At 34.5% G+C, this 15,410-nt stretch overlaps 1 protein-coding gene, 1 long non-coding RNA gene and 1 pseudogene across 6 annotated transcripts; 1 reads left to right on the top strand and 2 right to left on the bottom strand.

The window, feature by feature from the left end:
- Nucleotides 1-591: 591 nt before the first annotated feature.
- Nucleotides 592-2,533, top strand: LOC116112124 (annotated as a pseudogene).
- A 4,784-nt stretch (nucleotides 2,534-7,317) lies between these two features.
- Nucleotides 7,318-13,827, bottom strand: LOC116112052. Its single transcript, XR_004125174.1, has 3 exons — nucleotides 13,612-13,827; nucleotides 12,841-12,843; nucleotides 7,318-7,832 (listed from the first exon to the last, which is right to left on the bottom strand). It is a non-coding gene; the product is annotated as an uncharacterized LOC116112052 (long non-coding RNA).
- On the bottom strand, nucleotides 9,389-10,875 carry LOC116112046 (protein ADP-ribosyltransferase PARP3-like). 5 transcript variants are annotated; one of them, XR_004125162.1, is made up of 5 exons: nucleotides 10,714-10,875; nucleotides 10,453-10,577; nucleotides 10,285-10,348; nucleotides 9,775-9,936; nucleotides 9,389-9,620 (listed from the first exon to the last, which is right to left on the bottom strand). XR_004125162.1 is itself a non-coding variant. In XM_031398229.1 (4 exons), exons 1-4 carry the CDS (start codon nucleotides 10,871-10,873, stop codon nucleotides 9,948-9,950), a joined length of 357 nt encoding a protein of 118 aa, XP_031254089.1. In that variant the 5' UTR covers nucleotides 10,874-10,875; the 3' UTR covers nucleotides 9,389-9,947. The 5 variants fall into 5 exon arrangements, 3 of the variants coding, with proteins under 3 accessions (XP_031254089.1, XP_031254088.1, XP_031254090.1); XR_004125164.1 differs by having other exon boundaries at nucleotides 9,389-9,936; nucleotides 10,685-10,875; XM_031398229.1 differs by having other exon boundaries at nucleotides 9,389-9,955.
- Nucleotides 13,828-15,410: the final 1,583 nt, after the last annotated feature.

Here is a 15,410-nt window from a genome sequence, read left to right as displayed (position 1 = left end):
GATGATCCGCTCAGTGTGTTGCTCTTGGTGGAGTTCACTCTGTTGCTTTGCTTCACTTGGGAATTTTCGCTTGTCAGTGAGTAATTAACAACTTTACATTCATTATTTGTTCATTGATTGAGTGTTTGTTTGGTGTGAAGTTTTAAACATCTTTGCTTAGGCGTCATTTAGCAGCTTATATATTATTATAAGTGTATGTATGTTGAGTAATCAAAGGTTAAAAGTTTTTTTTTTTTTTTTTTTTTTTTTTTCAAAGAAGTAAATTAGCAAAAAGGCTACAAAAATAATCACTTTGATTATATTGCAACGAGATGTTGTTTTATTTGGAGTCATGAATCTTGCAGGGGTAATGTAATCTCTAACCAAAATTTTCTTGGTATGGTAATTTAATATTTTAAAGGAGCTCATTGGTGAAGTTAGTTGACATGATGTAGCACTCTCCTTGAATTGCAACACAAAGACTAATAAACAGAAAGCAAAAGCTTTTATCAATATTTGAATCACATTTGATCAACAGAGCATTTTTCCTTTCTTATTTAGTCAAATGGGATTTGAAGCAACTATGTTGTTATTCAAGATTTAGATATAACTATGTCAGTTTACCTGGTTGGCCTGATAATTAATGATGTCTTGTGCTTGATTGGATAAATATCAGGAGAAGAGAGTTGTGTGCACATATTCTCACATTGTTGTGTTCCACTTACTTGTTTTAGTCTGATAATAATGGCTTATCATTAAAAGGTTGCAGGGGTTATGGTGTTTTGGCGCACTTGGACATTCTGTCTATCATAGAGAGTTGTTTTCCTAATTGGTGGAGGTTCTTGAATGGGAAATATGGCACATCGCAACCATGGGACACATACGACTGCAATAACTGATCAAGTGTGCTTCTTAACTGACCTTGTTTTTTGTATGGAAATTCTTTACATGATATACTATTGGGTTTGCATTTTAGATATAGGTTGCTTACCCTGGACTAATTTATAGAGTTTTGATTTGCGACCTTCGGAAACTGCCCTCTTGACCTCATAATGTGGAAAACATATCAATCTAGTACTGCAGAATAAATTGAATGGAACATATTTCAAATGTCTGTAGGTTTATTATTCTAGCATTTATGTGTTCTAGTTGTTCTTTATGAGAAGATGATTCATATTGCCTTTAATTAATTACAAAGAATAAAGAAAGAGGGAGTCAAATATCTTAATCCATCTATTATTGAATATGGGGGAACTTTGTACTTGGAGTCGAGATGAAGGAATGGAAGATTGGGCCTTGGTCTTGGTTGAGGCCCTATGAGGAGGTGGACTTAGTATCCTTCTAAGGTGAAAGCATTACCTGTACCTATGGCTGCTGTTTCTTGTAGTGGCTTGTTTACAATAGTACTGACAGAGGAAGGGCAACTTTGGAATTGGGGAGTGTAAATATCAACTCTTTGTTCTTATTTCTCTCCTTATCTCTACCCAATTGCAGTTTGTTACTTTCATTTATTGTTTCGGAAAGTTGCACAGTTCTGGATATCACTCTCTTAAGTTTTCACTTTGATGAAATTTCATTTATCTCTGCTTCTCTAACATTACAATGACATCATATTACACATGTCTCTGTTCTGCTCAGCAAGTTCTAACTATGAGCTTGGAAGAGGTGATAAGGTTGGTGGTTGGGGACCCGCAATTCCTAGCCTTGAAGATGTTCGTATCTTCAGATAGCAAGTGGTGGCTGTCACTCCCTTGCATTAACTCGTAAATAATTGCTTAAATTCACATTACCACAGCACCCTTATTAAATCCATTCCTCACTTGTCACCCCCTCCTTCCCATTCTAGCTGTATACTAATATTGGTTTTCATTTTTTATGTATAATTTCAGATGAAGGCAAAGTTCTTTCTTGGGATATGGTGGACATGGTCATTGGGTCATTCTTCAACCGAAAATCAGAAAGTACCTGGGGTGATCAGGCTTTAGTTGATGAGCGTGTAGTCTACATCGTTTGTGGGGGCTCATCGTCAGCAGCCATAACACGTAAGAAGAGTTAAATGGTCTTTGATATTTCCATCACCCTTCAATCCTACCACCTTCCAAAGTATCTATAGTTATCCGATCTCATAATAACACAGAAATAGGTTTGAGGATATCTTTTAGTATTCAACTAAGTTGAGAGATACTTAAATTTAATAAAATCAAATATTTGGATATCATTATAGAACAATAATTTTATATGCAAATCTATAAATAAAGCTCATGATTTATATTTGTTTTTACCATAAGTTTTGATAATTTGCTATATATTAGATAAAGGGAAGTTGTACATGTGGGGAAATGCCAAAGATTCTCAATTGGGAATTCCTGGGTTGCTAGAGTGCAACTATGTCCTATTGAAGTCAATTGGGACCCCTGTGGCAGTTGGTGTATCTCATGCCATATGTTTGGTTTCCAGGTCATGTTGTTCACATGGTCTACTATCGAAAGGTTTTCTCAACTCATATAGACACAACAAACAGTATGTATTGTTTAACAACTCAACACAGAGGTAACAGATGTAAATCTGAGGATAGGAGTTCTTTAGATTACTAAAATATTGCAAAGCATTTAGGAGGTGAATTCAGATTGCTGCTATTTAGTCAATAAGTGGAGCTTCACCTTGACAATGGCTGACTCTAACTGCTTTTGTTTGATTCTCTTTATGTTAATTATCTGGAAGACTAGAGAATTTTGACATTATAAGCTCTTGTCAAATGCAAGTTACCTTCCAATCTCATGTAATGCCTGTTGTCCATCTCATTGTATGCATCATCTCATACATATTGTTTATCGACATTTCTTGTTGTTGAAAGTTTATGCAAACTGACCACTTTTTCCTTTCAATGTTGATCATATTGTTGGCTTCAATTTGATATCGGCATGAGAAAGATCTGCGATGAAATTTTATTAAGAAAGCGTGCAAATAATTTGCGCGCTCGGTGCATTTGATATCCTGTTATGAATATCATTTGGTTTTGTTGTATGATCTTTGATGCTCTGGTACTATGGACAACATTATAAAGTGATAAATTTAAAGTTGGATATTTTTTCGGAAAATATAGAATATCACAAGATATCATGTATTGTTTGATAAACTGAATATCTATGTATTTGCATAATGATTGTGTATTCATTAATGTGGTATACCGTGGTAACATAGATTTTTTCGTTTTGATAACATAAGACTTTTTTTTTGTTCTTGATGAAGTTGAAGGGTAGAACTCGCCTCAATTTGTTAGATCTCGTGGAAGTTAAGCCAGCTAAATAAACTCTCACATTACTGGAGAACATCAATTCACACAAAAATTATTGATTTAAACTTTTTTCTCCTTATCTTGTTCAACTAAAGTTATAAGTATCGAGATTTTTTTATACACAACTCACATATACAGCATGATCCCCCTTGAAGTAAATATTTATGCCATAATTTTTTATACAGATGGCGTGATATGACTCGTTCTAAGTGTTTTCAACCAACTATTCTTACAAAACTCTATGATACAATCAAGAAAGCTTTAAAGCAAGAAAAATAAACCAAAATGATTTATCACCAGAAAAACCAGAACAAAAATTAAGAAAGCTGAGCTAGTGTTTATCCCTTCACCAGAATCAGTCATCTGGTTCCAACTATTGAGTTTGCAAAGCAGTTTGTTGGATCGAGATGGTCGACTCTTCATCCAGTTCTTGTAATCATGAAAACAATTGATGTTCTTGTGCTTGATTGGATAAATATCAGGAGAAGAGAGTTGAGAGTTGTGTGCACATATTCACCACGTTGTTGTGTTCACTAACGTGTTTTTAGCCTGATAATACAATGGCTCTATCATTAAAAATGAAGTTTGCAGGGGTTACGGTGGTTTTGGTGCACTTGGACATTCTGTCTATCATAGAGAGTTGTTTCCTAGATTGGTGGAAGGTTCTTGGAATGGGAAAATACGGCACATTGTAACCAGTGGGACACATACGGCTGCAAATCTGCAATAATTGAATCAGGTTGATCTTCTTAACTGACCCTGTTTTTTGTATGGAAATTCCTTTACATGTATATAATATTGGGTTTGCATTGTAGATATAAGCTGCTTAGCCTGGACTAAATTTATATGAGTTTTGATTTGTGACCTTTGGAAACAGCCCTCTTGAACTCATAATGTGGAAAACATATCAATCTAGTACTGTAGAACAAATTGAATGGAACATATTTCGAATGTCTGTAGGTTTATGTATTTCAAATAGATATATGTAGAAGTGATGAAGAGACTTCTACATATATCTATTTGTTGTCGAATTTTAGAATATTACCTCCGCACATAAAAAATGAAGAGCTTGATTCCAATTCTGATCCAACAAAATAAAGAAAAGAACACTGAAACTTAGAAACATCCTCATCATTTCTAATCAAGTAATTGAATTTATCATTCTACACATTGAATTTGTGTGAAGAGGCTCCAACATAAATGTACTTGTGATTAATTATATTTCTTTTGATGGTTTTTCAGTTGGCTCCACCGAATCCAATGAAATTACTCTGTTTGAAGGGAAGCAAAAACATGTAATTATAAACTTTGTACTTCACCTCTTCAGTACTTCTGTTCCGCTGCTACAATCTTTTCAATATCTACTGCTTCATTTTACTCCTGCTTCAAATTCTCTATTACTCATCTTCTACTACTGCTGTAACTTCTTCTTTACCTTCAATAATTACTTGCCCTTTCAAATACTGAGAGGATGGTATAACAGTAAGTTTACTTCTTAAAAACTCAAAACTGTCTTGCTAGTTGCCACCAATGGTTTTGTGAAAATGTCAACATTTTGCGCTTCACTTTGAAGAGGCAGGGGCAGTGAAAGGGAAAGGGCTGGCAGAAAAGTGGTGGGCGGTGGTGGTGGCGATGGCAGAAGAGGAACAAAGGAAGCCATGGATGGATGAGTTTGTTTTGTTGGCAGTTTAAGGCTTTGGTTTTCTGTTATCCTTTCAAATTCCTCAAAAGGCTTTACAATCAACAAAAAGTGCTCATAAATCACTTGCAGAATCTAATATCCCAATAAGGTTCATCAATCTTCTTCTTCTTGTAGACTTTTCTCCTTCAAAAGATGCTCATAAATCTGTAATTCAACTTTAATTCTTGAAACAAACTCTTGAACCAAGTTAATTTGTTGCTGACTGAGCCAAAGCTCTATATTTTGCCTTAGTGGATGATAGGGCCATTACTTTTCTGTTTTCTACAACTCCATTGCACTAAGTTTTATTGTAGATTAAGGCATTAAACTCAGCTTGGATAGCATATTTCCAAGCTGGGGATGAGAGAGGCTTGTAAAACAGAACTAGGTTCTTGTACTGAAAAAAGAGAATTAGGAGATACAACCCTAGCAACTACCATATGTGATTGAGACTTCTTAGATTTTTAAGATGTAAAGACTAATTTTGTAAAGCTACAGTGTTGGGACTAGAAGGAATTTTAAAGGGAATCTGATCTTTTTTTTTTTTTTTTTTTTTAAATCAAAGGCAGATTAAGTGTGAATAGGATTAGAAGTTTAGTAAACTTCTAAGTTGATAGTGGAAAATGAATCTTGTGAGGAGACAGATTGAGGAGATAAAGAATCAAACTTAGACTTTAAGGACGAGAAAATATTTTTAGAATAGGATTGTATGAGATAAAGAGAAGACTGACAGTGTGATTTAGTGTGGTCACTAGGAACAGTAATTTTTATGCTAGGACTTGAAGAAAAATTAGTACAATGTTTAGAAGACTGATTAGACTTAGTAAACTTTAAATCAAAATCTATTAAACAATGAGGAAAACCAAGTAGAAGACGTATTGAGATATTCAAACTTAAAACTATATACTTGAGGAGAATTGTGAGATAGGATATTATGAATAAAAGGAAAATCAGACTCATCAGACTTAACACTTTGAGCTATATACACTTTTCCATTTGCATTTAAGCACTTGTAACCCTTATGAACAAGATTATAACCTACAAATACACATTTAGAAATATGAAAATTAAATTTGTCTGCACTATAAGGCCTGGGGAAAGGGTAACAAGTGCAACCAAATGCTTTTAAAAGTTTATAGTTGGGCACAATGTTAAAAAGTGTTTGAAAATGCGAGATATTGGTTTACACAAAAAAAGGAAACTTACTTATTAAGAATACAACAGTTTGAAAATCTAAATTCCAGTAAGCTAATGGCATGGAAGCTTGTTAGACCCTATTTTACAATATGCTTATGATTTCTCTCAGCTTCGCCATTTTTTGTTGAGTATGTGGGCAAGGGTGCCTAAATATAATGTTATGCTCGTTTATGTAAGGTAAAAGTGTTTTAAACTCCCCACCGCAATCAGTTTAAAGGCATTTCAATTTGGTTTCAAATGGTCTTACTACTAACTTATGAAATTGAAGAAACACAGGCTTTGTTTTAGCTTCATTTTAGGAGGGAAAAGCCAGTGGGTCTGCCAAAGTCATGTATGTAGTATTTATAACATTCAACGGACACTTGTGGAGAGGGGGCTCAAAGTTTAGAATGAATTAGTTCAAGAGGCTTGGAAGCTCCACTTGAAGATTAGATTGTGCAATCTGTGAGGTTTTGGAACAATCGAAAAAATGAAAGAGAATTCAAGAATATTGCAAAGCTATTTCTTTGATTCCTTGATTGATTACAGCTGGGCACTTCACCAATGTTTTATATGTGTACAGTAGAGTAAGTTGAAGACTAAAGTAAAGAGAAGCAGTTGACTTGGGCTAACGACTTAAAACACACTAGTAAAAAACGACAGCGTATAAAGTANCATAAATGTACTTGTGATTAATTATATTTCTTTTGATGGTTTTTCAGTTGGCTCCACCGAATCCAATGAAGATTACTCTGTTTGAAGGGAAGCAAAAAACATGTAATTATAAACTTTGTACTTCACCTCTTCAGAACTTTTGTTCTGCTGCTACAATCTTTTCAATATCTACTGCTTCATTTTACTCCTGCTTCAAATTCTCTATTACTCATCTTCTACTATTGCTATAACTTCTTCTTTACCTTCAATTTGGTTTCAAATTGTCTTTCTATTAACTTATGAAATTGAAGAAACACAGACTTTGTTTTAGCTTCATTAGGGAAAAGCCAGTGGGTCTGCTAAAGTCATGAATGAAGTATTTATAACATTCAATGGACACTTGTGGAGCGGGGCCTCAAAGTTTAGAATGAATTAGTTCAAGAGGCTTGGAAGCTCCACTTGAAGAATATGGAAAAATAGATTGTGCAATCTGTGGGGTTTTGGAACAATTCAAGAATATTGCAAAGCTATTTCTTTGATTTCTTGATTGATTACAGCTGGGCACTTCATCAATGTTTTATATGTGTACAGTAGAGTAAGTCGAAGACTAAAGTAAAGAGAAGCAGTTGACTTGGGCTAACTACTTAAAACACACTAGTAAAAAACGACAGCGTATTAAGTATCACTTTAAGTAAGTGAAGGATAGTTGTGACATTTTACTTCTTTCAGCTTCCAGCATTTGTCTTTCATAGTCAACATCCCTCCTCAAGCTAAACTGCCCTGCAGTTTGAGCTTGTAAAAAAAAACTTTGACTCGGCAATAAAAAAATCCCATCACTCTGCAGTAAAATGAATTGAAACTCCAACTTCACTACACTTCAGATCATATTTGCAGTAGATCTCAACTTCACTGCATTTCAGATCACATCTTCATAACCTTCAGTGTGTCAATCTGAACTGTTAATCCTCAACTACTACACAAACTCAAGATAGGAACTTCACTTCAGTAAACCAGCAGTACCAGCTTCAGTTTATCAACAGCTCAATTCTCAGGTTAAACTCAGCTTCAATATGCCAACATCAACAATAGCAAATATTCACACAACTTTCACTTCAATTTTAATCTCAGCTGCTAACCACAAACTCATTCAACTACTACAAAACTCAAAAAAAAACAAAAAAAAAAAAAAACAACTTCACTTCAGTATACTAACAGCAACACTTCAAGAACTCACCTCAGTATCTACAGCAACAACTTCAGAACTTCACCTCAGTATCTAACAGCAACAACTTCAATTGAAGCTACTGGTCACAACTCCAAAACAGACTATTCATGCAACTTCAATTGTGGAGAAGGGCCTCAAAGCTTAGAATGAATTAGTTCAAGGCTTGGAAGCTCCACTAGAAGAATATGGAGAATAAGATTGTGCAATCTACCAAATTGACATTAAGCAAAATGCAAAGACTTAACAAGGTTTATTACATTTAATTGTGCAAACACAGTGCTCAAAACTTGTCATTGGGGAGTCCAAGTCTCTTATGTCATAGCATTGCTTTTAACTTGTCAGCACAAAGCTTGACAGATAAAAACATAGTTTATGATAGAACAATTAAGTGCAGATGACATACATGAGCTGTATGAAAACAACTTTAAGCTCCCATTGTAAAACACTATCTTGGTGACTTTGTCCTTGATCATATAATGATCAGCAAGGAATTCAACTACAAAATTATTATCCTTGATGTACCAAACTGTTCTCTGATGTAGCTGGAGTAGTTTTGCATAATTATTAGAAACATTGTGAGTAGACAAAGAGGCTTGAATTGAGAATATAACCTTGAGCTGGAGAAACTTGATGTGAAATCATAGTGGTGAGACATTGCATGCTTGAACACCTATTAGGTTGAGAGAACTGCAGTATGGCTTGACTACCACATGGTAAATAGGCTTGTTTCTATTAGCCTCTACCATAATTCTCCTCCTGAAAACTGATTAGACTGAAAGTGCTGAGATATTAAGGAACAAAATTCACATGCTGAGCTACAAGAGGTGAGAGAGAGGTAGGATTAAAGTATTGAAATTGGGAGTTTGCTGAGGCACTAAGACTATGGAACAGGAATTATAGCAGCAACACTAACACCTTTATGACCAAAACTAGGACATAGTCCGCATCAATGGAACCTTGATGATTAACAACATTATCATTTGATTTCTGGTTCTTATTCTAACCAAACTTATAATTGACATTTACTGCTAAACTAACCAAATTTGCCAAATCTCCATTGAAGTCTAAACAATGGCAGCTGATAGCAAACCATTATTCTTTTCTAATTTTAACTCATACTTTTGTAACAAATATTCTGCCTTTTGCAATGATATACTTCCAATTCTAGAAGTAACGTTAACTAACACAACAATGAACTCAGGAATATATTAACTGTGACAAAATTGGAGTCTCATATCTTAGTAATCATGAATTACGAAGATATACTTTTGTAACAAATATTATGCCTTTTGATGAAAATAACAGCTACTAACTAAAAGTAAATAAATAAAAAGAAAATATATTAACTGTGACAAAATTGGAGTCTCATATCTTAGTAATCATGAATTACTAATATATACTTTTGTAACAAATATTATGCCTTTTTATGAAAATAACAGCTACTAACCAAAAGTAAATAAATAAAAAGAAAATATATTAACTGTGACAAAATTGGAGTCTCATATCTTAGTAATCATGAATTATAGAAGAAAGATTAAACATGAAAGCGGTATCCATTTAAAAATGCATCAATTATTAAGCCTCTTCAGATGTTTCTTCAAACATGTAGCCTGTCGCACATCATAAAAACCAAATCTCAGCAACCACAATAACATTGACATATTATTAAAAATGAGTGAGAAAATATGTCAACGGATTCTTAGAATTCACAACAAAATGCGATAGCGTAGGAAACAATAAAAAAAAGAGATCATAATACATCACCTCAAGCCCAACACAGAAGGGCAATTCTGCTTCTTTATCCATCTTATCAGTTGATGAATCTTTATTGTCCAAGTATACTGAGTAACCAACACATCCATACTTGAAATCCTTAAGAGTACAATCCTCTTTTGAGCTTCCAACTTAGTTTCTCCCACAACATACCTGGGGATTGGTCATACACCTTAAAATCAGGGAAATTTTTCTGAGTTTCAATAAATAAAACCCTTAATCAGAATGAAACAGGCACTAAACTTCAAAACATAATTCTTAAAGATTAGATAGGAAGAAGACACTAGTATGTGCATGCTCAAACACAAATATGTGTATAGAAACAAAAAATCGAAAGAAGCCAAGAAGTTAAACAGCATTAGCGTCGTATGGACATCGAGTCTAAACATTAGGCAGCAATTCATAGCAACAATTACAAACACTTGAAGCACCAATACAGCAAACAGAGGTACAGTTAGTCCCCAATAAATTAGATTATTTAGCACAGTTAACCAAACTCACAGCTTAAATACTCCCCAGCCTTCTCCACCATCACAGCTTCAACACAATCTTCCCCACAACTATCCTGAACACATTAATAATGAACAACCCAGTTTAATCTTTACACTTTATTCTGTTATATATCACCAGCGAGACTAACAATAAGAATTTAAACAATAAAAAAAATACCATAGTTGCATTGTTGTTCTCAACGTTGTTGGTGTTGTTCTGGTTGTGGTTATCTTCACTGCCCTTATCTTCTTCAAAACCAAGCTTTTCATCCATTTTTGAGTCATTTGATACTTCTAAATCAACTATTGCAGAGAGAAATAGAACTCAAATAAATACACAGAAATATAACATTAGACAGACAGTCAAGTCTTAATTGAAAAGAGCAAGAATGTATGGTCCAGAAATATACGTCTAAATCAACAGATTTGAGGACAGAATCTGGTATTTTGACTGGCTCCTCCCTCCTCTGTGGATCTTTTGTTCTGAATGTGCATGTAGACCACTCACTGTACATTCCTTTGCAAGTATATCTTTTACCTTCAAATTCCAATTTACTATTGCAAATTGGGCATCTCCCTAACGATCCATAAAACAGCATGTCTTGGCTGTTTCAATAAAATAAATTCGGCAATAATGTTCTGCAATCTTCATCCTCCTGTAGACTTTTCTCCTTCAAAGATGCTCATAATCTGTAATTCAACTTTAATTCTTGAAACAAACTCTTGAACCAAGTTATTTGTTGCTGACTGAGCCAAAGCTCTATATTTTGCCTAGTGGATGATAGAGCCATTACTTTTCTGTTTTCTACAACTCCATTGCACTAAGTTTTATTGTAGATTAATGCTAACTCAGCTTGGATAGCATATTTCCAAGCTGGGTGATGAGAGAGGCTGTAAACAGAACTAGTTCTTGTACTGAAAAAAGAGAATTAGAAGATACAACCATAGCAACTACCATATGTGATTGAGACTTCTTAGATTTTTAAGATGTAAAGACTAATTTTGTAAAGCTACAGTGTTGGACTAGAAGAATTTTTAAAGGAATCTGATCTTTTTTTTTTTTTTTTTAAATCAAAGGCAGATTAAGTGTGAATAGGATTAGAAGTTTAGTAAACTTCTAGTTGATAGTGGAAAATGAATCTTGTGAGGAGACAGATTGAGAGATAAAGAATCAACTTAGACTTTAAGGACGAGAAAATATTTTTAGAAGATTGTTAGATAAAGAGAAGACTGACGGTGATTTAGTGTGGTCACTAGGACATATTTTATGCTAGGACTTGAAGAAAAATTAGTACAATGTTAGAAGACTGATTAGACTTGTAAAAATCAAAATCTATTAACAATGAGGAAAACCAGTAAAGACGTATTGAGATATTCAAACTTAAACTATATACTTGAGGAGAATTGTGAATAGGATATTATGAATAAAGGAAATCAGACTCATACAGACTTACACTTTGAGCTATATACACTTTTCCATTGCATTTAAGCACTTGTAACCCTTATGAATCAGATTATAACCTACAAATACACATTTAGAATATGAAAATTAAATTTGTGTGCACTATAAGGCCTGGGAAAGGGTAACAAGTGCAACCAATGTTTTTAAAAGTTTATAGTTTGGGCACAATGTTAAAAAGTGTTTGAAAAGGCGAGATATTGGTTTACACAAAAAAGGAAACCTACTTATAAGAATACAACAGTTTGAAATCTAATTCCAGTAACTAATGGCATGGAAGCTTGTTAGACCCTATTTTCAATATGCTATGATTTCTCTCAGCTTCTCATTTTTTGTTGAGTATGTGGGCAAGGGTGCCTAAATATAATGTTCTCGTTTATGTAAGGTAAAGTGTTTTAAACTCCCCACCGCAATCAGTTTAAAGCGCATTTCAATTTGGTTTCAAATGTGCTTCTACTAACTTATGAAATTGAAGAAACACAGGCTTTGTTTTAGCTTCATTTTAGAGGAAAAGCCAGTGGTCTCCAAGTCATGTATTAGTATTATAACATTCAATGGACACTTGTGAGGGGGCTCAAGTTTAGAATGAATTAGTTCAAGAGGCTTGGAAGCTCCACTGAGATTAGATTGTGCAATCTGTGAGTTTTGGAACAATCGAAAAAATGAAGAGAATTCAAGAATATTGCAAAGCTATTTCTTTGATTCCTTGATTGATTACAGCTGGGCACTTCACCAATGTTTTATATGTGTCAGTAGAGTAAGTTGAAGACTAAAGTAAGAGAAGCAGTTGACTTGGGCTAACGACTTAAAACACACTAGCAAAAAACGACAGCGTATAAAGTACCATTTAAGTAAGTGAAGGATATTTTGTGACATTTACTTCTTTCAGCTTCCAGCATTTGTCTTTCACAGTCAACATCCCTCCTCAAGCTAAACTTTTGACTTTTGACTCGGCAATAAAAAAAATTTTTAATCCCTTACTACTACACAACTCAAGATAGGAACTCATCATCTTCAGACTCACCAGTACCAGCTTCAGTTTAATCAACACTCCCCTTTCTACTACCACTCAATGAAGGAACTTCACTTCAGTAAACCAAACAGTACCAGCTTCAGTTTATCACAGCTCAAGTCAGCTTCAATATGCCAACATCAACAATAGCAAATTATCACAACTTTCACTTCAATTTTAATCTCAGCTGCTAACCACAAACTCAATTTCAACTACTACACAAACTAAAAAAAAAAAAAAAAACTTCACTTCAGTACTACAACAGCACAACTTCAAGAACTTCACCTCAGTATCCTAACAGCAACAACTTCAATTGAAGCTACTGGTCACAACTCCAATTAACAGACTATTCATGCACACTTCAATTGTGGAGAAGGGCCTCAAAGCTTAGAATGATAGTTGCAAGAGGCTTGGAAACTCCACAGAAGAATATAGAAATAGATTGTGCAATCTACCAAATTGACATGCTAAGCAAAATCGCAAAGACTTAACAAGGTTTTTATGCATTTAATTGTGCAAACACAGTGCTCAAAACTTGTTCATTGGGGATGTCCAAGTCTCTTATGTCATAGCATTGCTTTTAACTTGTCAGTCACAAAGCTTGACGATAAAAACATAAGTTTACTGATAGAACAATTAAGTGCAGATGACATACATAGGAGCTGTATTGAACAACTTAAGCTCCCATTGTAACAACACTATCTTGGTGACTTTGTCCTTGTCATATAATGATCAGCAAGGAATTCAACTACCAATTATTATCCTTGATGTACCAAACTGATTCTCTGATGTAGCTGGAGTGTTGTGTGCATAATTATTAGAAACATTGTGAGTAGACAAAGAGGCTTGAATTGAGGAATTATAACCTTGAGCTGGAGAAACTTGATGTGAAATCATAGCTGGTGAGACATTGCATGCTTGAACAACCATATTAGGTTGAGAGAACTGCAGTATGGCTTGACTTACCACATGTAAATAGGCTTGTTTTCTATTAGCCTCTACCATAATCTCTTCCTCCTGAAAACTGATTAGACTGAAAGTGCTGAGAATATTAAGGAACAAAATTCACATGCTGAGCTACAAGAGGTAGAGAGAGAGTGGATTAAAGTATTGAAATTGGGAGTTTGCTGAGGCACTAAGTACTATGGAACAGAATTATAGTCAGCAACACTAACACCTTTTGACCAAAACTAGGACTATGAGTCTCGCATCAATGGCCACCTTGATTTTAACCCAAACATTGTATTGAGTTTGCAAAGCAGCTGTTGGATCGAGATGGTCGACTCTCAATCACAGTTCTTGTAATCATGAAAACAATTGATGTTCTTGTGCTTGATTGGATAAATATTAGGAGAAGAGAGTTGAGAGTTGTGTGCACATATTCACCACGTTGTTGTGTTCACTAACGTGTTTTTAGCCTGATAATACGATGGCTCTATCATTAAAAATGAAGTTTGCAGGGGTTATGGTGGTTTTGGTGCACTTGGACATTCTGTCTATCATAGAGAGTTGTTTCTAGATTGGTGGAAGGTTCTTGGAGCGGGAAAATACGGCATATTGCAACTAGTGGGATACATATGGCTGCAAATCTGCAATAACTGAATCAGGTTGTTCTTCTTAACTGACCCTGTTTTTTGTATGGAAATTCCTTTACATTTATATAGTATTGGGTTTGCATTGTAGATATAAGCTGCTTAGCCTGGACTATATTTATATGAGTTTTGATTTGTGACCTTTGGAAACAGCCCTCTTGAACTCATAATGTGGAAAACATATCAATCTAGTACTGCAGAACAAATTGAATGGAACATATTTCAAATGTCTGTAGGTTTATGTATTTCAAATAGATATATGTAGAAGTGATGAAGAGACTTCTACATATATCTATTTGTTGTCAAATTTTTGAAGATTACCTCCGTACATAAAAAATGAAGAGCTTTATTCCAATTCTGATCCAGTAGAATGAAGAAAAGAACACTGAAACTTAGAAACATCCTCATCATTTCTAATCAAGTAATTGAATTTATTATTCTACACATTGAATTTGTTTGAATAGGCTCCAACATAAATGTACTTGTGATTAATTATATTTCCTTTGACGGTTTTTCAGTTGGCTCCACCGAATCCAATGAAGATTACTCTGTTTGAAGGGAAGCAAAAACATGTAATTATAAAATTTGTACTTCACCTCTTCAGTACTTTTGTTCTGCTGCTTCAATCTTTTCAATATCTACTGCTTCATTTTACTCCTGCTTCAAATTCTCTATTACTCATCTTCTACTACTGCTGTAACTTCTTCTTTACCTTCAATAATTACTTGCCCTTTCAAATACTGAGGGGATGGTATAACAATAAGTTTACTTCTTAAAAACTCAAAACTGTCCTGCCAGTTGCCACCAATGGTTTTGTGAAAATGTCAACATTTTGCGCTTCACTTTGAAGAGGCAGGGGCAGTGAAAGGGAAAGGGCTGGGAGAAAAGTGGTGGGCGGTGGTGGTGGCAATGGCAGAAGAGGAACAGAGGAGGCCATGGATGGATGAGTTTGTTCTGTTGGTAGTTTAAGGCTTTGGTTTTCTGTTATCCTTTCAAATTCCTCAAAAGGCTTTACAATCAACAAAAAGTGCTCATAAATCACTTGCGGAATCTAATATCCCAATAAGGTTCAT

Source organism: Pistacia vera, unplaced genomic scaffold (genome assembly GCF_008641045.1).
Source record: "Pistacia vera cultivar Batoury unplaced genomic scaffold, PisVer_v2 Contig656, whole genome shotgun sequence".
Taxonomy (NCBI): domain Eukaryota; kingdom Viridiplantae; phylum Streptophyta; class Magnoliopsida; order Sapindales; family Anacardiaceae; genus Pistacia; species Pistacia vera.
The sequence above is the reverse complement of the archived record's forward strand: the minus strand, read 5'-3'. Positions and strand labels throughout refer to the sequence as shown.